General features: G+C 45.3%; 2 protein-coding genes across 4 annotated transcripts in view; one reads left to right on the top strand and one right to left on the bottom strand.

Annotated features, from left to right (window-relative positions):
* Positions 1-1,882: 1,882 nt before the first annotated feature.
* LOC8023350 (60S ribosomal protein L6) lies at positions 1,883-13,552 on the bottom strand. 2 transcript variants are annotated; one of them, XM_029967220.4, is made up of 5 exons: positions 13,295-13,552; positions 11,338-11,610; positions 8,950-9,093; positions 7,906-8,142; positions 1,883-2,119 (listed from the first exon to the last, which is right to left on the bottom strand). In XM_029967220.4, the coding sequence occupies exons 2-5, from the start codon at positions 11,608-11,610 to the stop codon at positions 1,958-1,960; spliced, it is 816 nt and encodes a 271-aa protein (XP_029823080.2). In that variant the 5' UTR covers positions 13,295-13,552; the 3' UTR covers positions 1,883-1,957. The 2 variants fall into 2 exon arrangements, with proteins under 2 accessions (XP_029823080.2, XP_040354824.1); XM_040498890.2 differs by having other exon boundaries at positions 13,211-13,297.
* A 1,127-nt stretch (positions 13,553-14,679) lies between these two features.
* LOC8023351 (two pore calcium channel protein 1) overlaps positions 14,680-24,657 on the top strand; it is a 47,421-nt gene continuing 37,443 nt past the window's right edge. Inside the window, exons 1-5 of one of the 2 annotated variants that reach the window (XM_029967232.4) lie at positions 14,680-14,881; positions 17,054-17,205; positions 20,068-20,244; positions 21,252-21,365; positions 24,132-24,262. In XM_029967232.4, coding sequence (XP_029823092.2) covers positions 14,740-14,881; positions 17,054-17,205; positions 20,068-20,244; positions 21,252-21,365; positions 24,132-24,262 — 716 coding nt within the window. In that variant the 5' untranslated portion in view covers positions 14,680-14,739. Of the gene's footprint in view, positions 14,882-15,793; positions 15,827-17,053; positions 17,206-20,067; positions 20,245-21,251; positions 21,366-24,131; positions 24,263-24,657 lie in introns of those variants that run through there. The other variant, XM_040498886.2, reaches the window with a different exon arrangement.

Below are 24,657 nucleotides of genomic sequence, written 5' to 3'. Positions count from 1 at the left end.
AGTATTGGAGTTCTTAAAATATTAAGAATTAATGCCTCCAAAATTTACATTTGTTGCAAGTAGCTTTACTACTTTGCATCTTTGCTCTTGTGCCAGACTTCACCGTTTCATACTGGTGTGCACACAGCAAGTTTTACTACTAATCATTGGCACATTACAAGTGTGGCTGATGCTGCAAAGTCCCTTGGTTGATTTGATGGGAGAAATTTTGCCACTATTGCAGGTTCAACTTCCTGTGGTTACAATTACAGATTTACCCGCAATTTTAAAAGGGTCCCAGAAAATATTGCCATACTTTTGGCACATGCTGATTATCCTCGAAAATGGACCCCCAAACCAGTCTTGCCAAAACCGGGAAAACTAGAAATCCCGTATTGAATCTGCCGTCAAACAAAGATGCCCAAGCTTCAGTGTCAGAAATCCTAGTTTCCCTTCATTCCATCCAGAACAGGTTTTCTTTCTTCAGGAAAGACTCCTCCCATTTCCTTCATCAATATTGGGAAGTTTTCAAAGTATTCAGTCATATGCATGGTGCATAAAAATTTTAAAAATCCCATGATTTTTTTTAACATCAGTTTTTAATAAATGTTAATTTTCTTGTCCAACACTAATCTGTTGTAATATTAAACCCCGAACCCTACCTATACATGGCTTGCACACAATGGCAGTTCAACCTTCTTTCTGGTGGCAGGGAGTGCCTCCTCTCCCCCATTTTGTCCAACCAAGTGACACCAGTGCAAGCCATGTATTGTCAAACGAACAATCCTTGCCTTGCTTGTCATGTTACATTGTTTTACAACTCATCAGGAATTTTTTTTTTTTTTTTTTAAATTGAACACAAATATGGTTCTGAAATGCTTATGCAATAAAATTGTTTGTCACAAGTGTTTGCTGAAAAAGGATTTCAGCGAAAATTTAAAAAGTTCATACTCAGTTCACATTAAATGTAAAATATTCTATTCAATTTTTAACATTGGTGTTTGGTTCACAGTTAAGTACACAATATTTGCACACCTACTTCAAATAGATTAAGACTGGTGTGCTAGTATCGCAGATCTTTCCAGTGGACACGAGGCTATGCCACGGTGGAAGAAACACATTTAGGTGATGCCACTGGCCGCTTGTCCTGCAGGAAGCGAGTGAGCAGATAGTGTTCGGAGCTAGCCTCAAACCAGTAGTTAGTTCTGCGCCACGGTATCAGGTCCCTCCTCAGCGGCGTAGCGTGCTCGCCTTTTTCGCAGTGTGGTGGTGTGGCCAGTGGCTGGCCTTGTGTTGTGCTTGGGTGCTGTGTCGATCACAGGTGCCACCATCGTGCACGAAGGTGAGCCTTAACCCGAAGTAGAAAGAAGGAGAACACAGATTTACAGACTCTGGCGACTTGGTGGCGACAATGCGGTACAAGAAGCGGTGAGCGAGGGAGTGCGGTACCACCGCTGGGAGAAACAACAGGAACGGTCGGTTTGGGAGGGACCCCATACTTGGGCGCCATCTATCCTCGTGCAAGTAAAGCGCTCGGTGTGCCGAATATGATGTGGCCGCCACGCCGAACAAAGTCATCACTTGTATGTGTTTCTTCTACCTTGGGCAATGTATACTATTCAAGCAATCCCTAAAAAAAAAAAGAAAAAGCCTTGTCCTATATCTGGCAAGATTTCTTGCAAACCAATGTCATGCTGGAAATGCCATTGTTACTGTAGCTCAACTGTTTTGTGTCCATGTATAATGGTTGCCCCCTTAAAAAGCAAGCACCCTGTACATGTCACTTTCCACGTGCAGAGCACCCAGTTTACAAAACAAATTTCAATATACTTTTGCATGGATGTCGGGCAACTTTTGAGGATGACAGACTAGTGCCAGCTCATGGATCCAGGCAAACAAGGGCTTGGGGTCTCCCTCCCGGGCCTCATTTATTGGGTTCCCACTGTCCTTCGGTGGTATGTACACGCTGGCGGCCCGCTCAGAACTTCATCTTGTGCGGGTACATGCGGTTTCGCAGGGAGAAGGTGGCTGCCAGGTAGTGGAGTAGCATCTTCTTCTCCGGGTGGGCCTTCACCGCCTCCAGCACCTGCTTGTCCACCTCCGCCTGTGTCTTCTTGTGCTCCTCACTCACCACATGCTCCTGGCACGCAAAGACAGACACCGTTAGGGCGGCATTGCACACATCACAATGCATCCTTCCGTTTTTTTTTTTTAACAGTGAGCTTTAGAGGAGATGTGTGAGCCAACACAACCGATACACTACATTCCACAAAGCCTGGTCAGAAGGCCTTTCTCAAAAGCAGATACCAACATGGTCAGAAAGAATGGCAATGAAGCTGCAATAAAACAAATCTCCACTCTGATCATCCCAGCATTGAGAGCGTGTGTTGGAACACTTTCCAGTCCGGTCAGAGACGGTCGCACCTGGGCGGAAGGATAGTGCTCCCCCTTTATGTCTGGCATCTTCTGGCATGAGCACCCCGTTAGCTTCAGGGTGCCCCTTGCAGTTGTGCCAACCCTGCTCTAACACCTCGTTGCATGTAGACACTATTCTCCCAATGCTGAAGAGCGTTGGCAAAACGCCTATTCTCGTGTTTTTGGAGTACCTGACTACACCACGAAAATTATACTTCGGAAAAGCTATCCTTTTCTCTCATGCTATAATTAGGGTTTCGTGTTTTCAGAGTTCATTTTTCGTCAAATTCGGGTGTATTTGGAGTTTTTGTTGCCAAAAATGTGGAGTTTATCGAATTTCCAATTCTCCGAAATTCAGAGTTTAATTTCGTAGTGTTTCTTAAAGGGACACTGACAGGGTATTTATGCTCTCCGAGGTTTTTAGTTGTACGTGACATATGAGAGCTCAACTACCCAGAACAGAATTTGCGGCTCAAAATTCGGTTTCTTTCCGCCCGAAAACCGCCGATCAAGAACTGGCCGGTTCGAGTCTCGCTCACTCTCTTTTCCGCGGTCACGGGCCGTTTTCTAAGGTATCGATGCGACCACCAAATTTAATCAAAGTCGTGGGTCACTGAAGGCACACACTCAATATTAAAAATAGAAAGAAATATGAAACCCATTTTTTGTGGCTTCTAAAAAGCTGTAAATACGTTGATTGAAAAAAAAGTTCCACAGACAACCGGAAGCATTCTGTGCGTTCGTCGTTTCGCATACCGTGGGACTCGCGGGGACGGCGATGTCAGCGGACGACGGGCGTGGGACCTCTATTTCAGAACTGTCGTTCGCGGTACCGGCGAATTCTGTCTACCGTTAAAAGAGAAATTTGGGACTGATCAGAAAAATTGGTATTCATCCCGTACGACACGCCCGGCCACCAAGCTGATTTGCACGAAGACGTCGCCGAGCCGTCGCTCCCTTCTCGTGGCTGAAGACATCGCTCACGCAAACGTCAAGCACGACGTGTCTACTTCGAGTTGAATATGCACGCGTACGATTTCTTTACTAGGTGCGAATGTCCCCAAAGCGTGGTGCTTCCCGACTTCGACCCGGGAGTGCTTTTGCTAGAGAAAAATCGACAGCAAACTTTCCAACTTGGTTTACCGGCTGAATTATTACTAAAGAAAGAGATCCGTCACAAACGAAATGCCCCAGTAGCTCAGTGGGAAAGACGACCGGTTCACACGCGGTAGGACAGGGTTCGATCCCCAGTAAAACTTTTTTTTTTTTTTCAAACATTTTTCGATGTTTACACATCTTTTTCTTTTTTTTTACAATCATCACTGAAGAAACGAACAAAAAAAATAACAAACAAATGTTGCGGACGATACTTCGCTGGATTAAATGGTATGGGATTTCCGTTTTGACAGCTGCGAACTCAATGTAATCACTTTCCACAAAATGCAAGGAGCATATAAATCAGGTAGCGTCCGCTTTCCGAGGTGCCCGTATATGTTCCACAGGAATTGCAGCCAGCCATTGGTCCCGATCCTGTCGATCTTTCGGAAACTCTGTCGGACAATGCCACTTTTTTTCGGATGCAGGACATGTGAGCCAGCTCTTCACGCAACATCTTGGGTGTATTCTTTCGGAGCCGATCATGGAAATTCACCACGGGCACTCACTACTCATCTCCAACTCCTCAGTGTACAAAACAACTCATCTTGGAGAACAACGAGCGGAACAAACATAACTGCAAAAAAAATCGCACAGCGAGCAGTTCCCGCACGCCGCTTCGCGCGCCGCATGTCGTGTCGTCTGCTACCAAAAAAAAGAAAAAAAAAAAAAAACGCGCGGTCGGGTGTAGCCACGTGACTTCCGTCACTCACTTTCTTCTCTCCACTTCTCCGACCTCCGTCGGGTTTCGGTTTCGGTTTCGAGCAGTTGCGTCTTTTGGCTTTATAAAAAAAGTACGCTACTCTGTTGCAAAATATTAATTGGGTAGTCCTCCGACACCATAATAAAGCGCCTGGCAAAAAATAAAAAAAAATTTTTGGGGGGTGTCAGTGTCCCCTTAAAGGGCCCCTGAAAAGAAAAAAAAGTTTTTTTTTAAACAGTCTGGTTGGGACACGCGTGTCAAAAAATGAATTTTACGCGAAAAAAAAAAAAAAATTTAGAGCAATATTGACGGCGAGAGATTTATTTGAAATTTTACGCGCAAATTCCTGGTCATTCAGCTCGGCTTCTCATTGGTAACCATGGTCATTCAAATCGGCTTCTCAATGGCCAATAGAATGAGTGACAGCTTAGATGTTGGTTATAAAATCTTCGTGATCTCTTGAGATCGCCTTTTGAATTACATATTTTTAGGTTTAAGAAACAATCCATCGAATGATTGTCGCAATTGCTTACAAACGTTTTACAAAATCATAACTTCCGTTCGGATACTACAACAAAACAACAAACAAACGCTTCGCCATTTTGTTTTCTGTCGTGGTCGCCGTCGTTGTAACGCGTCTCGCATACCTCGGGTTGTTTTATAGTTTTATCGAGTTTATATGTGAAAACCTTCTGAAGAGGGCTTGTTGCTTGTGTTAGTTAGTCATCGTAAGTACTTAGGAAGTGGCGCGGTGTGACAGGTTTTTGTTTTCCTGCTCTTCTTTGCGTGATTCGTGTGTCCCGTTTACCCCATCTTTTGTATGTTTTCTGGCGAGCGCCAGTGCCAATTTTCTTTTTAGATATCGGTTCCCGTAAAGAGTTTAGTGAAGGCACGCAGCACCGCACTCAACGTTTAATAAAAAAATGAGTCACCACTGCGTGTCCTCGCGGCGGCTTGAAGGGTCGTGCGGCTCGGACGAACTCGTCGAGGCTCCCGCTTCGCCGCCTTCCGCAGCGAAGTGGGTGCCTCCTCGCGAGCGGTTGTCTCGCGGCGATCGGAGCGGACGCCTTCCGGCTGGCGAGGCGTGTCCTCGTACGGGCGAAGGCCCAGCTGCTGGCAGCGTTGAAGCAACCGACGCTTCAGGTCGGGGTCCATCGCGACGAGTATGTACTGTGTGACCACGGTACGTGCACGATACGACGCTGAACGTCGTGCGACCGGCAGACACAGGGGCTGTGTTCCAAATCTCCTAATGGATCCGAGTTATTCCGGCGGATCGTATCACGTGACAGCACAGATTGAAAAACGCTGTACGCGGGTAGGTTTTAGAACGCCAAGGGTACAAAACTCTTACCCTGGGGTAAGATCGAGTAAATTTTGGAACACGGCCAGGAAGTAGCAATGGCTCTCGTGCGGGGCGCAGCCAAGCCGATCCACTACGAAGAGGCGGGGTGTACCTCTCCTCCACGCGCCCGAAATGCCGAGAGAGAAAAAGGTGGAAAGGAGGTGACTGCCGACTAAATTGCGTCTAACGCGGTCAATATTGCTCTAAAAAAATTTTTTTTTCGCGTAAAATTAATTTTTTGACACGCGTGTCCTAACCAGACTGCTTTTAAAAAACTTTTTCTTTTCTTTTCAGGGGCCCTTTAATAAAAATAAATAAATAATATCCAACGACAAAAGTTGCACACAAGTGTTGCTTCGATAAATGTCAATACCTTAAAATCAAACTCCTGGAGGCAGTCGCTGGGAAGCTTGTATTTATTCCATACTATTCCATCAACCTACTGCGTGGACGCATGAGGTAGAGTTGTAAAGGATGGAATAAAGAAGTTCCAACTGTCCCCTTTCCCCACTTTATGCAAGCTCTATGGTCCATGGCTTTCACTGTTACAAAAACACAACACCACCTCTCTCTAAAGCACAAACAGTATGACCCAAACTGAAAACATAAACAGTGACTTCCGTCGTGACCCGGAAGTGCAATGACCTGTTGTCCTGACCAAAATTTGAAACAAAAGTGTGGTGGCATTTTCCCAAGACCATTAACTCTATGCACTGATCAAACCATTAATTGTAAAATACTTTTGTCTGTGTGTGGGCATTGGCACATCAAAATTCAGAGTTTCTCTGAGAAATCCTAATTGACCAAAACTTTACCGGCGGGTGTTTTCCAGTTTTTCGGATTTATCCGAAAACACGGAACCCTAGCTATAATGAGCCACCTCTAGATCCACATTTCACTAGTGAACAGCCTATCATCACTAGTGTTTGAGGGAACCAATTTGTTTAAGATACTTCACAAAGGACGGCAAATGAATTATCTTGAGTATCTCGTCAATATGGGCACCTCCATATTCCCCCAAAACCGTACAAGTTAATGAGACAAAACGAAGCGTATTTACCCAGTTTGTCCCTAAAAATTTTGTCCAGAACAGGTATCCATACTTATGAAATATGACTACACAACTTTGACGCACCACAACATGGCAAAGGGCAACGTTAGGGTCCCCAAAGCCATTTAGTGCGACGAAATGCAGCATGTTGCTCCAACAAACTCAGACAGTCCATTATCTATATGTGTCGCTAGTTGTGTGCAGTGCAAGCGAAGGCAATGCCGGGTGAAGGGAGAAAGGGCAAGCACTAGGAAGGCTCGGGAGAAGGAGAGAAACCTCTCCTAACGTTTCTAGTGCTCTTTCTCACCTTGACCTTGTCTTCCATCACACCTTACTATAGTAAGTTATAGGTCAAGATGGTAGCGGCAAATGCCACTCAAAGGGATTCATATATCCCTCCGCCACCTCCGCATTCAATAGTGTCCCATCGTTTCCGTGACGTCGTGGCCAACGCATGAGAGGGTTTTGCCTTCCTGTGAATATTTGCCTTATCTTTAGACTTTGACTTAGCGTTCTGGAAGCCATGAGAGGGAGATTAGAATTTTCCCCCTCAGATGGAAACAAATACGACTATGGGGGGTTAGGTTCCCCCCTCCGATGGATACAAAGGGTGCTTTCAGGGGCTCGGTTCCCCCTCCAATGAATACAAAGGTCGCTTTCTTAAAAAGTGGGGGTTGGAGAAAAGTTGGCATCACTCTGTAGCCCTTATCTATTCATTGAAGCGGAACAAGGGGTGTTTCCAGAGAACTACTCTTTCGACTGCGAATGGATCTGAAACGGGTGCATTACGCTTATGGGAGGAGCTTCTCCTACACTCTTGACTTGTAACCGACTATAGTGCTTACCCTTTCTCTTTTCGCCCTGCGTTGCCTTTGCCTGCACTGCACACGACTAGTGACACGGAGTATAGTGCCTCGCTCTAACACTCCAATTTTTTTCAAGTGACTATAAACAACTTAACCTTCGTGGACCTAATTTCCTAAAACTTTGACTCTAAAAATATTGCAAAAATTTGTCTCGCAAATTAATCACCCCATATAAATCACAGAGCACATCACTCCGAATCACAAAATCTTATGCCTTCAAAATGTTTTCGAAACCACGCTTTTCGGAATTTGCGAAATAAAACTTGTTTACAGTTAGCCAGAACAAAGTATCAGAAATCCGCTCGCAACTCGCTCACGTGGCATTCAAGAGGCCACCACAGCCTGGACGAGGCAGTCAAATGAAACTGATGCGGGCGGAGAGAAGACCGACCTGCGGCTTGGCCTCGAAGATCTCTCCCTCGTCCTTGCGTCCCCTCTTGGGGCCCTTGTTGCGCTTGAAGTAGCGGTCGTCCAGGCCCTCGGGCAGCTTCACCTTGCTCAGGTCCAGCTTCGTGCTCGTGGCAATCACATAGATCTGGTTGATGCGCCGCAGGGGGCAACCGTTCACCCCGTAGGGCCCCGTCACTAGCAGCAGGCCTGTTTTCAGCTGCTTCAGGAACACCACACGCTGCGAGGACACAACACCTTTGTCGGCGTTTTCGGCAGAGCACATGTCGCTCTCGCTACATTAAACGATTGACCGCCACCGTCAAATAATATTTCATACGCCCACGATCCGCAAGGACATCAAACGCGTGCCTGTCGGAGCACTTTCCAGTCCGACCAGCGAGTGGTCGCGCCTGGGCGGAAGGATAGTACTCCCGGACTCTGTCTGGCGACCTCCCTCGCATGAGTGTCCCAATCAGTTCGGGGAACCCCCTGCAGGCGTGCCAACGCCAAAGTGACGGTCCGACCAAAGGTGGAGTCAACTTGGGCAATAAGTAAAGACGGCAGCAAGATGCCTTCACTTGGAAGGAGCGCGGTCCTCGACGTACCTCCATCAGGGGAGCCCTTTCCCGGAGCCTTCGGCCCTGTCCTGGGTCCAGCGTGTACTAGATGGCCACGCTCTCCATAGCAACTATGATTTCGAGCCTGCGCAACTTCTTTTTACATATTAAAGGGGTGCCCAAACAGGACACTACAAAACGCACGGCTCCGACAAATCGTGAAAATTGAAGCGGGCGCGTCCGCTTCAATTTTCACGATTTGTCGGAGTCGTGCGTTTTGTAGTGTCCTGTTTGGACACCCCTCAAGTCTCTCCTGGTTTCTCTGCCGCAAAAAGTACTGCACTGACACGAATCTTTCCACTGGACAGTGCAAGACACTGAGGAAAACTGCCTTTCCACCGAAGGGTACTAAGTTCGGGAGAAATTTCTCAGCCACGGCATTCCTCAAAGATCTTCTGGGTTACCCACGCGTCGACGCAGCCGCTCACCTTTCCGCGGTGGGGTCCAGCCAGCAGAATGAGCACAGTGCCGGGGGTGATCCTCTTGCGCAGGGCCACGCGGGTCCTCGACGAGGGCTTCATGTGGGAGGTGCGCTTGTGCTGGGGACTGTCCTCCGTCGGGTAGGAGCGCCGCTGCACCCAGACACGCCACGCTCAGCACACTCCCATGCAACACATATGTCCGGCTGCACTCTCGAGGATGATTTACACACATTTGTTTTGAGTGTTCTCTTATAACCGCCTACAAGAGAACACTACCGCAATGCCCCGAGAGATAGCACACCTAAAATCAATAGAAAATCTGATTAAAATAAGGGGTAAACTAACTTTCAATGTGCCATTAAAAAAAAAAAAGTTGGAAAAATGCTAGCTTTAGATTTTGTGACTCTCGAAACTTGCTATTGCAGGAACCACAGATGACTGTCCTTCCCACTCAGCAATGTCCGCTTATCTCCCGCCAGGGTTAAGTAACGCCATTTTTGCCGAGGTCATTACTGGTCAAGGTCCTGCAATAGCTACAAGTGGGCTATCTTTCAGTATTCAAAAAAAAAAAAAAAGCAAATCGTGCCCAAAATAGGGGGCGGGCTATCTCTCAAGACAATATGGTAGTGTGCCAAAAAAAAAAAAAAATGTGTTTCCAGCTGCTACAGCAGGGTCACATAGTTTATGGGTCGCATTAGCACCAGGAGGTGACAAAAGCAATGATCGCCTGCAAGTGCCTCCACCTTTCTGACCACTTTCCTTCTCTCTACGCAAAAATGCAACGTATGCGCACATCACTTAATTTTCCCGGGAGGTGTCCGCCATTAAATTGCAAACGCTCTCCATGGTTCGAGTTCCTCCCTCTCGGAAATCTTGGCTCTCCAGTGAACTTACTAGCACAAATTACCGGGTAGCCTGGACTCCTGAACTGCATATACAGTTGAACCTCGATGTAACGAAGTCGGTAAAATTCGCAATTTACTTCGTTGCATTGAAATTTCGCTAAATCGAAATTTGGCTTTAGCATGCGAAAAAAAAAAAAAAAAAAAAAATTCCGAAACATTTTACGGGTATGAAAACTCACCGAAAATGACATTTATTTAGGGGCAAAGTAGTCCGCGAGTTTTGCTTGCGCCTTGTCCGACAGTAGCAGCGGCGTCGGCGGCGTCGGCGGCGTCATACGGCGTTCGAGCGCCCAGAGCGCTTTCACGGCATCTTGCTGCCCATGCGACGCGGGTACCTCTTCAGTACGTCCATTGCGTTGAGCACTTCCCGAGTGCTCGTGATCTCGGCAGTTTCTTCCGGATGGCGTCCAAAACGTTTGCTTTCTCATCCAAAGAAAGAACTTTACGTTTCTTTATGGCAGCAAGCACGTAAGTGAACCGCCCGGTTAAAAAATAAAGCTGTTTAGTTTAGGCGGTGCCAATGTTTCCAACCTACACAGCACCTACACAGCACTCTTGACCGCACAGTTTACTTGCCCCCTTGCGCCCACAGTGTGCTTGCGCCTTTGCTTTACATCACGCTCGCAAGACGATAATCGGTCTTTTCGGTCTTCTCCTAGATGGCACTGGGCACTGCCCGTGCGGTCGCGCGGTCGCGCCATCACGTCGCTCCCCCGCTGAAGTTGGCTCCCGCGCTACCCGCGGTACAGTGGACTATGATGATCAGTGAATGTCAGTGGTGATGCTGTTATGCCGTGTTAACTTTTTGCTCGGCATTTTCTGGCCAGCCTCGCGGAATCCGCTTTGCCGCATGCCTCGCCGGCGCTACCGGCGCCGCATCCTCGGGCAGCCTAGGAACGTTGGAAGGCCTGTCCCCGTGAAGTAACCTATCAAGCGCTCGCGTTTGCGTATAATTTTTTTTTTTTAACCACAATTTTTTTGCAAAGTTGTTTTTTAGAGTTGATTTATTTATTTCCTTCTATGGCAATGGCGCTTCGTTATATTGAAATAGCTGCAAAATAGACTTCGTTATATAGGGACTAAAAATACATGGGGTCTATGGGCAAGAAATTATGAAAAATAAAATACTTCGTTAAATCGAGGATTTCGTTACATTGAAGTTCGTTATATCGAGGTTCGACTGTACAACTTTATACTGTTTTATGCACCATTCGTCAACCGTGTGCTCCGAAATAATATTGACAATGTTACAAGCGACCATTTCTTGTAGGTGGTACCTAGATGTGATCTCGCAGATACTGCAGAACTTTTAATATAGTTACACGCAAATCGAAAATCTTTCAGGGTTTCCCAATTAATGTTATCCAGTGCGCTCTCTGGTCGTAAGCTGTAGAAGCCGGGCACAACGCAGTCAATCACCAAGCGCAAATGCCTGGATCAGCCTTTAAACTCCACCCTCAGTCGCACCTGCAAGACCCTGTGCACCCACCTCCTTCTTAAGGGGCAGCACCCGCTTGCCGCCGTTCTTCTCTCCCTTGACCCGCTTGACGGTGACCCTTTTCTTGCGCTTCCTCTTCTCCTTGGTCGGAGGGGCGTGCTTCACCTTAAACAGGCCCCGCTTGTGGAACATCTTGGACCGGGAGAAGAGCCAGACGCCTCCAGGCAGCTTGTGGTTCTTCGACACCCCCGGGACGACCGCCTTCTTGGCGTCGGGGGCTGCCGCGGCCGCCGCCTTCTTCGGAGCTTTCGCCTTGTCGCTCATCTGGACGAAGAAACAAGCGACCTGGACGGTTAAAACAACATTCCGGTCGCGACGCTCCAAATCCCGCTTTCTCGAGATCCCCATGCGACGAAGCCGGGACTCCCAAACCACTGCCCTCTGCAATCACTTCAGAAAACATAACTACCAGCAACCTCTGCATAATCGACGGCCCCTGGTGGCTAAAACACAAAGCTGTCGTGGCAAGTAAGCTTGCCAGCTTTCCTTTTTTCGTGGTGTGCAAGTTCATTTCTGTAAACAAATATTCATACCGCCTGGTGTTCTAAATAGGAAGTAGTGAAAGCAGGTTCAAATGCATGACAAAAATTGCCGAGTCACAGCCAGAACGAGAATGACAGAGATGCTTCAGATGTCCCACCTCCAGCAGGAGCCTTCTACTTTCGACAAGGCTTGGGCATTTCGTTACCCTCGAGCGTGCACGTGCGGTTGAAGTGGGCTGAAGTGCAACGCATGCGTGCTGGAGGCCGAGTATTCAAAAAAGCACCCCGACATTCTCACCTTGCAGGTGGCTAGACTGCATAGCCCTAACTATAGAATAAAACTGAACTGAAGCCAAGCTTGGGAGCGGGCCGGAGAGAAACTGCTCTAAATAAAGGCTCCCACCGCAAGTTCAAACCGTTGCCAAAATTCTTTGTATCCTCTACCGTAAAAAGCCCCCAGAAATCCACCTTTATTTCGCGCACGTCCTACCCGATTTTACTGCTCGTGCTGGCTTAATTTTTGGGATGCAGTAGCAGATGTAGGAGCTCCTGGCGGGTCAGACGTCACTTTCATCACCCGATCGGGCATTCTCTATCCCGAAGCATGTAATCGGTGCTTTCAGTTGAACAAGCTCGGCTTCCAAAATCACCAGCAAGCGGCTGCAAGGCAGGATGCGCCACGATCGACCCTCACCTGACAAAGCCGGTATGTATATATATATATATATTTTTTAATTCGATACCATTAACTATGACTGCACCTGCATCGGGAGCCTCTACACGATTCCCCGATGTAAGGGGTTCAACGGTCACGACGCGGGCAATCGTGTTAACCTTAATTATGTCCCCGACTTTCCATCCATGCGCCAACCGGCGGCTACGGGCTTTGGACACGTCACTATGCTTCAATATAATCAGAACAGACGACATTTTAACAGTAAGCTCTAGCATGCAGCAAACACACAAGACAAACCGCCTGTAACCTCAACGACTGGGCAGTTTCTAGGGCATAGAAAACAAGGGACCATTTCACGAAAGGCAGCTTCCCCCTTCGAAAGAGTCGGTGATACTTGGTGAAACGTGCAACATGAATCGGGTCGATCACCTGGGCCAAATGTGACACCGCTACGCTAACCACGTACAACTGCTTCCCCGCTGAAAAATTGGCACTGCGTGTACTTTTAGCGAGCACCTTAGTACAATTAACGAATTTATCGAGCTAGAAGGCGCTCCGACAAAGAGAATTAGGCGCAGAAAGCAAGACCGGCCCGGAGCGGAGGCCGTCACAAACGATAAGTTTGGACCACATTTGTAGCTACTACAGAATCGGGACTCCAAAAATATTACGGCGAAAAGGAATAGCGCAGATCTTAGAACCTTACAATAAAGTTTATGAGCTCGGATGTCAAATTATTGGCAGCAATTGAGAAGGATTTTGGAACATGCAAAGTAGAACACAGACATACCTCAGCAGCGATTTGAAAAGAGAGAGAGCCACCTGGCGGCGCCCAACGTTGTTTCACTTGTTTAACATTGGTAGTTTTTCCCCGTCAAAAAGCGCTAAATACCAAGGAAAAGTTGCGGATTTAAACTAAGGATTATATTCCTAACGAGCCTGTCCGTAAAGTATACCAGATAACAGAAAAATTAAAACATAAAGAGGACGAAAAACACACGAGTGTTTTGTCCTCTCTATGTTTTCTCCCGAAGGTCGAGTTCGAAAGGTTTCGAATGTTCGACCCGCGCTATGGCTCGAATCTATGGTCGAAATTGAAAAAAAGATTCCTCGCAAATTCATTAAAAAAAAAAAAAAAATCTTGAAATGCACGTGCCAGAGCGTTGGCCAGAGTCACTGCTTTTACTGAAAACGGTGCCCATTATTTCCCTTCCTTCTCAGTGCTGTGGTGCTGACGCTTCATCGAAAAGTTCTGACACGGTACGACGGTACTTTGCAAACTATACATGTAATGCTGGCATAATACGCACAACTAAATATGCAGGACACATTCACATAGAGGCATCCAGGCTTCCCGGAATTGTTTAGTTGCTGTGGACGTTTATTTTCGGCGGGATGACCCGAAAGTTCAGAGCCGAGAGAAATATATCTTAAAATATTAATTTGCTTATTCGTTATTTAATAAACATTCCAAAATATCTCCAACAAAATGCGTGAAGTTGGTGTCTTCAGTGCGTGCTACAGACACATATTCTTGAGCTGCTGCTGAAACCGCAGATGCCACCAAAGATGCCACATCAAACCTCTGGGGTGGCAAAGGTGGCAACGTCTTCTGCTTGTAGAGGGCCACGAAGAGGAGCATAGAGATGATCGACACGGACACGGTGGTCAGAATGGCCCCCACAATAACGCGCCGCTGATTGCGCACATGAGTCTGCTGCATTAGCTCTACCAGGTTGTCGGGAATGCTGGTCGCTTGTTGTACGGTCGTTGTGGGAGGTTCGATCGAGGGCTGAGTATGGCTGGCCATGGGGAATGACACACATCTGACGGAATGGACGGGATATGAATCATGAAAAACGGGACGATCGCTCCTTTGACCAGTGGCCTTGACTACGATGTTGTAATCTTCTTTTCTTTTTGGATGGCTCCGGACTTGGAGCGAAAATAAAGGTTTTCTCTCTCTCTCTCCCTCTCTCTCTTCTTTTTAAAGGAAATAACTTCTCTCAATAATTAACGACACTGCGTTTGTTGCTTTCGTAAAAGTTAAATATGTCTTGTGGGATCTTGCTTTAGACATAATGGTCGCAACCGCGAATTCGAAACCAAAACTCGTGTTGCAGCGGAGTAGTGAAACCGGACCACGTGCGGTTTTAGCCGGAACAGGTTATGTATCTGGCAACGTTGTGCGGGGCGGTCTCCTACTCTCCGACTTGTGTGGAATGGCCACTGGGAATGGCGCACTTACGTCTGGGTCGCCTGCAAATAAGTGACAGTTCCGACGGCGATCGCGACATTCTGGTCGGCAGCGACCTATGTGCGTCGTATGACAGCACTGAAGTCGCCGAGGCAGGACACTCCTGGTCAACTGCACTGCGTACGTTGAGGTTTTTAGGCGATACCCGGTTTAACCGATCACCCTTGTAGCAGACGCGCTCTGCACCGTCTGTTCAGATCTCGCTGATTTAATATCGTTCCAAGAGCGCGATCCGTCCAAATCGTAACCACTGGATAATTGGATAGTGACTCGAGTAGCTTTTCTTTATGCGTGTCACATCGTCGTGCGGGAGATCGGGACCTTTGTAGGAACGTTTTCTGCCGTTTGCTTTCGATGTGGGTCGCTCGGATCATACTTCGGGTAACTTTCCTCATTGAGCTCTTGTTTTTTATGGAACCCTTTAGATCACCATACGCGGAGGAAACCAATTTTGTGAGTGCACCTTTAATTTTTTGGGGCCCAGTTTAAGTGTATGCAACTCCGTCAACGTTGTGGACGCCACAGTAAACCGTCAAATTTTCTCTCTGATTTTAATTTGACGTGACTTCCTGCCATTCGAGCTGGCGAACCTATCTGTCAGACACTCGTGCAAGCATTGTTTGTTTCATTTGTGTATGCCTGCGTAAAATTGCGAACGATTTGTGATTTATTTCATGATACCGAGTTCATCGAGTACATTTAATTGTGAGATACACAAATTCTGCAACCGTTGTGGAAGAACAGTAGCTCGATGCAACATTAATTTTATACGTGATTTCTATTAGTATGCTTGCTGCATTCAAGTGAGACAAATCAGTTAGCATACCACATTGACCAAACTTAACAAAAATAATAATGTTTTGCCTCCCAAATACAGGAAACATCAAAGTGTCCTCTAAATCCTGCCAGAGTGTCAGGAATTAGAGGACATGACAGCCAGTAGATGGAGCTTCGTGTACACCTTAGGAAGGGGGCCGCGGATGACGTTGCAGGCCGATGATCCACCCCGCTGCACCCCACGTTTCTAAGTATCTTCATGGGGCCCTCCTCCATTCACGCTCCAGGGTGTCAACACATTCTTAAAGTCAAAATTGGGACTTGTCTAGGTCACCCTACAAACCATGCCTACGTAACAGCTATGAATGTGCTTCTGTAGCTAGATATATACTGTTTCTCTGCAGGGCCTAAGGAAGATTGGCAGTTAATGCCTGCAGATACTTTACTAAAGAATGCACCTTACTCTGCGAAAATCTCATGGCCGTGGAGCCGACGGCTTTCGATCGCATAGTTTGAACGGCTGGACACTCGCAGCCTCGGGGTTTTCCCCTTTCGATTGGTAGGGGTGGCTGCCGCTATCGTAAAGGCACCTTTGTGAAAAGTTTCAATACACTGCTTTCATTGGTTTATTTCTACAGTTTTTGATGGTTTACGGTTACTGGGGTAACTGGAGTCGGGGTTTCTGCCTTCCGACGGAATGCTCCAGGGTCCGCACAGGTCCTTAGAAACCCTTGAATTCGGAAATGATATTTTCAAGTCCTAGAAAACCCTGTAATTTTTAACAGTGCTTTAAAATTTCCTTGAACTTTGTGATCGTAATCATCAGCGTTGCCTTTTTGCGATAATAAAGAATGACTACTATATATATTTTTACATTCATATTAAAGTATATTCAGCTCGAAAATTTTAGATGAGAAAGTTTTGGGTTCATCTGTTCCATTGTGCATCTTCTGGTCTTACTTGGTTTTTCCTCAGTGGTTTGCAGTCGTCACATTTCCTCAGCCTGTTTGTTAGCAGCACTTGGTTGGCTCAGTCCGCTGATGCTACACATGGCGAGTAGTGCGCGTGGACATACTCGAGGTTGTGTGCGATGTCCAGGAAGTTAAACTTGCATTGGTCGTGTCTTACCTTGTGGGAAAACCTTCAGTATTTCGTCTGTGAAAGAGTCGTTGATAAAAAAGCTGAGAAAGCCATATCAGTTCTGTGACACACTGTGGCAACGTGAGAATGACAACAGATAGCTCCATGGGCCACAGCTTGCCTAAGTGGTCAGTCAGTTGATCAGCAAGTGGAAAACCTGAAGATGCACAAGTTAGCAATAAAACCTTCAAAACCTGAAGATGCACAACAAAATGCATAAGTTGGCAATAAAAAACATTCACAGTGTGTTAAAGAAGTTGTGTTATGGTAAGACTACCAAGTGCAACACTGTTTTTTTTGTTTTTTTTAATATATTTACAGGGGCCTCTAAGGTCCCTGAAAACCCTCGAATTTTCGTCTTCAAAACCTGTACAGATGGCGTGGATGTGCCCTACGACCTGTCCAACTCGGAGGAGCTCACCCGCTCCCACAATACGGAGCTGAACAGCCCTTGCGGGGAAATTCCACCAGACCGTCTGGCCAAGTGCTGGCAACTCAACTACCATGAAGCCGCCATATTCCTGGAGGTACATCCGTCCGTCTTATAGGTGGACGAGCCGATCTGGTTTACGGCCGTCCACTAGCTCCTCGAGGTTCTGGTGGATTTCTCTGCGGTTCCTTGAGGCTTGTATTCAAATATACAGGGTGTTTTCACTAATGTGGTCTGCTCGGTTGAGTTATAGTGGCCAGGGGGACGTGATGTAGGGGTCTAATTGTCACGACAAGTCAGATGATGAACTAAAATTTGTTGTAATTAACTTTTTAATTAGTGAAAATAGATATACAGCGTCAATTAGAAACTTGCTGAGTGCCATCGAAAACGACTAAATCAAGCAGCTGAAGAAAGCTTTGGTGCACATGCTTTGCTTCACTTTTTAATTAGTGAAAATAGATATACAGCGTCAATTAGAAACTTGCTGAGTGCCATCGAAAACGACTAAATCAAGCAGCTGAAGAAAGCTTTGGTGCACGTGCTTTGCTTTTTCTGGCCCCTGAAAATGCATGAAACTTTGATCCACTCATGCTGATTTTTTATATTTTAATCGTCCATGTTTCTTGCACTGCCAACCTTGTGCCTGTAGCGTGACTTTAGCATACCACCACACTTCTTACGCTCGCTTTAGAAAATTTACTGATTTAGTCGTTTTCGATGATGCTCAGCAAGTTTCTAATTAAAACCACGTCTTTATACTTCACTAACTAAAAAGTTAATTAAGAAGTTTTATAAAAGTAACCGGATTATCGTGTTGATTAGCCCCCTATGTTATGTGCCCCCAACCATATAATTTTCTTGCACAAATGCCATTGGAGTAGCTATCACGGCTTTTTTTAGAACAGTCTGTATAGCCGAGAAAAATGCCTTGTATGTGGGGTCCTAGACTGAAATAGATGAAAGTGTATTTTTTCACCTTTAGCCTACATTATGCAGCTTCTTGTTTTCATGGTTTATTTTTTGCAGAAAATTTAGATCTTATTCGAGTTTATTTTTTTTTGATTCCCAATTCTCCGAAGTACGCAGTTTAATTTCGCAGTGTTTCCTATTAAAAATAAATAAATAAATGAATAAATATTATTCAAGTTGAAACATGCTAGACAAAAAAGAAAAACCCCAAAAAACGCTTGTATCAATTAATATTTCTTCAGCTGGATTTGGCATTGGTGCACTGCTATTGGCAATACTAATTCGCACCACGACAGAAGTTGCACGCAAGTGTTGCTTCGATAAATGTCCATACCTTAAAATCAATAAACTCCTGGAGGTAGTCGCCGGTAAGCTCATATTTATCCCATCTTATTCCATCAGCCTACCCCGCAGCCGCACAAGGTGGAGTGGTTGAAAATGTAATTGAGAAGTTTCAGCTGCCTCTCTTCCCCATTTTATGACTTCTCTAGGGTCTATAGCTTTCTCTGTTACAAAAACATAACCTTTCCTTCCTCTAAAGCACAAATAATATGGCCCAAACTGGAAACCAAAACAATGAGTTTTGTCGTGACCTGAAAGTGCAATGACCTCTTGTCCTGAATGAACCGTGACGAGATAAGCAGTAAGACCCCTTTTGACAATGGTCCGAGATTTGAAAGATAATTGTGGTGGCATTTTCCCAGGACCATTGACCCTGTGCGTTGATCAAATTGTGAAATAACATCTTTCTTCTTTGTCAAAATTTGAAGTTTATTGGATAAATCCGAATTGACCAAAATTTATCCGGCAGGTGTTTTTCAGAGTTTTTCGGATTTATCCGAAAACGTGGAACCGTATCTATAAGATATATTTGTGCATCACATGGTCCCTCGCTGCGCAAGGTAGTCCTGTTTTCTTCTGTGCTGAATGTTGGGCAAAAGTGTAAAGGTTATGGGGTTTTTCTGATTGACAAAAAGGATTTACCAATGGACATTTTTAATCTGGAGCTGCTGTACCTACAAGTGTCGCATCTCTGCAGCATGCTCAAATCACTATACAATGTCTGTCACACCTAGCATATGTGGGCCAAGTATCTAGTTTACTCTAAATAGACTGGAAAAATCTGTTTTACCCAGTGAATGAATTACACTATAATTTGACACAGACGTGGTTAGTGGATGTTATTTATTTAATAAAAATATGAATGGACAAGCCTACTCAGTAAAAATTTATAAAATAAAAACGGAAAGTTTTTCGTGAGTTTTCACTTGTTTTAAGTTGGTGCGAGAAAGCATTGTTGGGGTCCATTGGGACATTTGATTGAATCAACATGGAAAGATTATTCTGACTTTGCCTCCGTTCCTTGTTGCACCCAATCAAATGGCCTACAACGTGGCATCGTTTTATTCATCAAAGAAATCCTGGTTTTTGTTTGTCCCGTTTGGTAAAGGCATGCAGCTTCTTTAATGTTTTCACAAAATAAGTTCACCATGTAGCCACTTTTTGTAGCAAATTACAGTGTCCTAGCATCTAAAATTGATATTTGAGATTTATTTCCAGGGGGCTAGGTTCCTTTGGCTGATGCTGTAGAAGATAGAGTAACATACACTACAATATGGCAGTTTAAAGACCATTTAATGGAGAACTTAAGAAGAATATCTGAAATCCCTCGTGTTCCCATGCTGCAAGCCCCACCTGCCCACACATTCCTGAGAACCCAGGCCAAAGGAGCGCGAGAGACAGCATCCCTGGCTCATTGTTTTTGTAGCACACTTGCTGGGAGGTTTCGTCACCTCCCAAGACAGGAGGAAAGCGTCACCTCTGTCACTGGCACAGAGTTGCAGAGGGGGGTCAGAACAAGGACAGGTTGTTCTAGCCCTTCCAACGTTGTCTGTGTTTCTGATCCCAGGAGGGTCAGAACCAAAGCAAGTTGTTCTGTCCCCCCCCCCCCCCCCCCTCAACGCTCTCTCTTGTTTTCCGTTCCCAGGAGGGCCAGAACAACGACAAGCTGGACTTCCACCCGTGCAGCCACGCGGCCCTTCCGGCCTATTTGGTGGTGCATAACCGGCTCTTCTACTGCCTCGACCTTCTCTCGGCCGTGGTACTCATGAGTCTGGCCCTCATGGAGGAGCCCGCCCTGCCAGGCCTGGACGTGCCCATCGCGGTGGGTAACCCCCTCCTGAGGCTGCTCGTAGACGTTGCCACTCTTACTCGGCTTCTCGGAGCCTAAATGCCAGTGGCTGCCGGGGACAATTTTGAACTTTTCTGAGCGAACCCTTCGCATTTCTGCATCCCTGGCTTGGTTTGTAACAGACGAAGCAGGCTGCATGCATCTGATATAGTATACCTACTTCGATTGTGCATGCAGGGGGTAATGAATGTGATATAAGACATTAGCTTCTGAACAGCGAATATGGTTACCATGGATCTTGTTATGTGTATTTACGTATTACATTCAAACAATACTACCCTTAGTAGGGGAGACAGAGGCAGCATCTGTGGTAGTTAAAAGAAGAAATGTTTCAAGCCTGGCAGGACCTTCGTCAGTATGAAAGAGATCTAGATCAAAGAATCTGACGAGAACAGAAACATATTCCTCCTCTATGCTTTATATATCTGAAGAGTTTGTTTTGAGCCCTATAACCAGCCGAAGTGAAAAATTTGTTCCAAGGGGTACCTTTATAAAGTGAAACAAGGTGATAAGTGTTGGGCATAACACAAACATTTTAAAATTTACTTTCCCAAAAAAGCCCTGTCTCTGATAATTAGTAGCTGCATGTCTGAACATCCATGTCAACACTTCTGCACAGTGTTGCAAAAGGATTTGGAAGGTGCCTGCATTTTGTGGGTGGTCTTACAAACAAAGCATTGTGTGGACCTACTCTGGTATGCCTTTGACTATGCTGTGCAAAGCTCGTTAAACGAAGTGTAGTTCCACTTTTCTTCTTTAAACACCTCAAAGCATTATTGCAAACCCTACTTGCTGTTAATTTTTTCTGTGCTTACTCTGGACCGTTGCTCTGCTTTCTTATTGCAAGCTACTCCAGCAGGGATACTTGTACCTTGCTGTGGCTCGTAAGTACTAGTTACAGTAACACGGCTTCGTTCAGCTGCATACTAGTGGCATGTGAAATGGGGAAAGATTGTAATATCCCTTTTCTTATATCGCAGTTTCACGTCGCCGTGGAGTTGCTGGCTCTGTGCGTCGTGGCCGCGGAACTCGTCATGAAGCTTCGCTGGCTCGGGCTTCGTCCCTTCTTTGCGCACAAGCGAACTGTTTTTAAGGTCTGGAACACTCACACTCCTCGGAATCTTTGATCAGAGGCCCCGTTCAGAAGGCTTATTGCATTTACGGGTTTCTCACACAACGTGCAACCTACTTATGAGAAACTACCTTTGTGATAAGCATCTTTAGGGGGAGATAGGGTCTTGAAAAGTGAAAATTACAAAAACAAAAGATTTTACAAAATATTTGGTTTTCTTGATTAAAAGGTCACATGACTACATATTTCCCACTTATTAGACTCAGAAAGCTCACACCTATTTAGTAACATAGATTAAAAGTAACGCATTCTAGAAAGGAAGAAAACAAAATGAGGCGGTGTACAGAGTTAGAGTGCATGGCAGGATCAAAAACAGGTGCCTGGTCCGACATTAAACAGTTGGTAAGCGGAACACGCTTCAATGATCAGGCAGTTTACGATCATAATTTCGAAACTGTTTTTTTTTGTTTTTGCAGAATTAATTTTGTTACAATTCTCCATTTTGTCCTGTATCCTCGTATCTACAACTTGGATCTGAATAATTCTTTTTTTGATACCTGGTAGGTTGGGTTCCTTTTGGGTAGCTTATTTCTTGTGAAATTTGGAGGGTGTTTTTCGGAGTTCATTTATGATAGATTCCCGATTCCCCGAAATTAGAAGTCTAATTTTTCTGTGTGCCCTATTTTTCAAAATTCAATATAGAAACAAGCATTATCCAGACATAAACCTGACATAAATTTGAAAGAACTCACCTGCATCGAATGATATTCCTTCAGCTAGATTGGGCATTCGTGTCCTTGCCATTGGTAATGAGTGCCCCACAACAAAACTTGTAAACAAGTGTTGCTTTAATGCGCATTAATACTTTAAAATCACTGCAATCCTTGATGTAGTGTCTGGAAAGCTCGTGTTCTTCCCATCCCATTCCACCGCTCAATTTTCTGGCTGCACAAGGTGGAGCAGTGGAATGGGATGAACTTCTCCCAAACTGAGGTGGAAACTGAAAACCAGATCAGTGGGTTTTGTTGTAACTATTCGTGTGCGAGTAGTGCATTTTGAGTTCAAAGCGAATGGTGGTTTTGACCGAATATTTTTTTTAATTGAATATTGAAGATTTTTTCTAAGCCTTTCACTAATGTTGCACCCTTTTTGAAACAAAAACCCAGCTGAACTTCTGAAGCTTGTTCCCAAGCTTCCACATGTCCATTTTCTAAGCTAAGTTTAATGTAACTGTGTTTAGGGACTTTGGCTACAAAAATTCAGATGCCCATAGTATTGGGATGGCATAATGATAATAATTGTGTTTTATATCTGCTTATATACAGCTGGAAGTTAGTTATCAGTCTTAGTGGGCATCTGGTGTCTTAGCTGTAGATGAGACATTTAACCAGTGCAGTACAATTGCCAGCCTGGGGTCTTTAACAAGCACCTCACAGTAGTGATACAGTGATACACAACGGCACGCCAGTACGATGCTCATTCAAATCGAAACAGGCGGGGGTGCGGATTGAATTCAAATTCCTGGGTTCTACAGCACGAGATTTTGTACCGCATGCTGCGAGTTCTGGTACGCTAACCCACTCGGTCACAGATCCGCCCTTGGAATGGCAAGGAAACAACGGATTTGACATAAAATTAAACCTATAGAGATGCCCAGCTGTACCTACTCAAGGGGATTTATAGGTCTTGTGATTCACAAACATCTTTTCTTCAATTTCGATGCAAAAGAAAAGAAATAATTACTCTCAAATTTTGAATGCAAGTTGTCAGGGCATCTCTGCTTAACATACTGTATACTCTCACATAATAGCTACAGTTTAATTTTGAAAATTTTACTGCAATGCCGGTATCCGCATTTACAAAATTTCCATTTCTTTTTTAAATACACCAGGCCCGTGCGTGCACCATACCGCTTTAAAAGGTTGTTTCTCTTCCGATCGTGCAACTGCAATATTTGTACTTTTTGAAATGTCGATTGGGGAGGGTTAGCCCCATTGAGCATGCTTCTTAGCAAGCCCCGGTGCACTGCAGAGAAGCAACACCCGCGGAGCCCGCATCCGCGGGTGTTGCTTCTTTGCAGTGCATCCGTGCGCGGTAAGAAGCGCGCCCATTGGAGCTAACCCGCTGCAATCAACACTTTGAGAAATAGGAATTTCACAGTTCATCTCGAAGCAAATATCAAATAGCGAATTATTCGAAACTACTATTAGAAAATTTTAATATTTGTGCAAGACTAGTTCTGACCCAAAATTACAATGATTTTAGAAATTACACTTCTGAACAAGACTTGACGGGATAAATGGTAAACTGCCTTTTATCCGTAGTCTGAGATTTGAAAGGAAACTAGAAAGGCCTTTCTTTCTGACCACTGACCCTGTGCTCTGACCAAGCTAATCTCTAGAATACCGTGTTTTTTTTGTTTTTCTCAACAAGATTTTTTTGGATATATCTGAATCTATGAAAATTTTCCCAGGGAGTGTTTTCTTTTAAATATTATTGATTTTATTCGAAAGCACATCACTCTAACCGGTAATTCATAGAGTTCAATGAGACTAAGACTTCTGAAGAATGCTGAATGTAGGACTTTCCAATTGGCAATGAAGGTTCAATTCTAACTATCGTTGAAAAAAATCTCAACATCTAAGGACTTTTTTTAAGATAAATCAGAATGTGCGAGAATAGGAGTTGGGAGAGAGAGAGAGAAAAAGAGAGAGAGGTGTCTTGTGAAAAAAAAAAGAGTCACGGCAGGTAGACTGACCTGGTTCTCTGTCTCCTGTCACGTGTCCAGTTGACCATCCTGCTGCTCATGTTTGTGGAGGCCCTGGTGGTGGCTGCACGCCAGACCAACCACTTCAGAGTCCTGCGTGCCCTCAGGCCCATCTTCCTCATCGACAACCACTACCTGGGCGGCGTGCGCAGGTGATGAGCTCACACCTTTATGCCCCTTCCTCCCACTCACCGCTGTCGGGTTGCTTCTGGACTAATGCAGTCCAATAGTATGCTTTTTGTTTATCAATGAAGCTGTCTGGCACTATATTTAGGGTGCCTAAATATCCAGACATCTTAAACCTGGGACCAGTTCCTAAACTGGGTTCGTCGAGCACTTAAATCTCGAGTTATTGGCAACGTGCCGAACTGGAACCGCCGCTGTGGTCGGCCTTTCATAATTGGCCAAAAGCCTGATAATGACATCTTTAGTTTGATTCGTTATGCTTTCAGCGATGGAAATAAGAATAGTTTCAGACTGTCAACCTTGACGGTATCGGTTTAAGAACGCAATGAGTCCAAGCTTCCGCCGTGCTGTTTACGGACAC

Source organism: Ixodes scapularis, unplaced genomic scaffold (assembly GCF_016920785.2).
Source record: "Ixodes scapularis isolate PalLabHiFi unplaced genomic scaffold, ASM1692078v2 PGA_scaffold1__304_contigs__length_218370807, whole genome shotgun sequence".
Taxonomy (NCBI): Eukaryota; Metazoa; Arthropoda; class Arachnida; order Ixodida; family Ixodidae; genus Ixodes; species Ixodes scapularis.
Note: the sequence above shows the minus strand (reverse complement) of the source record. Positions and strands in the feature narration are given on the sequence as shown.

What these genes read in the sequence shown, in the direction of transcription:
- LOC8023350 (XM_029967220.4), bottom strand. Translation starts at nt 11,610, where the DNA reads ATGAGCGACAAGGCGAAAGCTCCGAAGAAGGCGGCGGCCGCGGCAGCC. An exon ending in TGCTGCCCCTTAAGAAGGAG is followed by an intron (nt 9,094 to 11,337) that starts GTGGGTGCACAG and finishes GTCTGGGTGCAG; the next exon opens with CGGCGCTCCTACCCGACGGA. An exon ending in CTGGACCCCACCGCGGAAAG is followed by an intron (nt 8,143 to 8,949) that starts GTGAGCGGCTGC and finishes GTGTCCTCGCAG; the next exon opens with CGTGTGGTGTTCCTGAAGCA.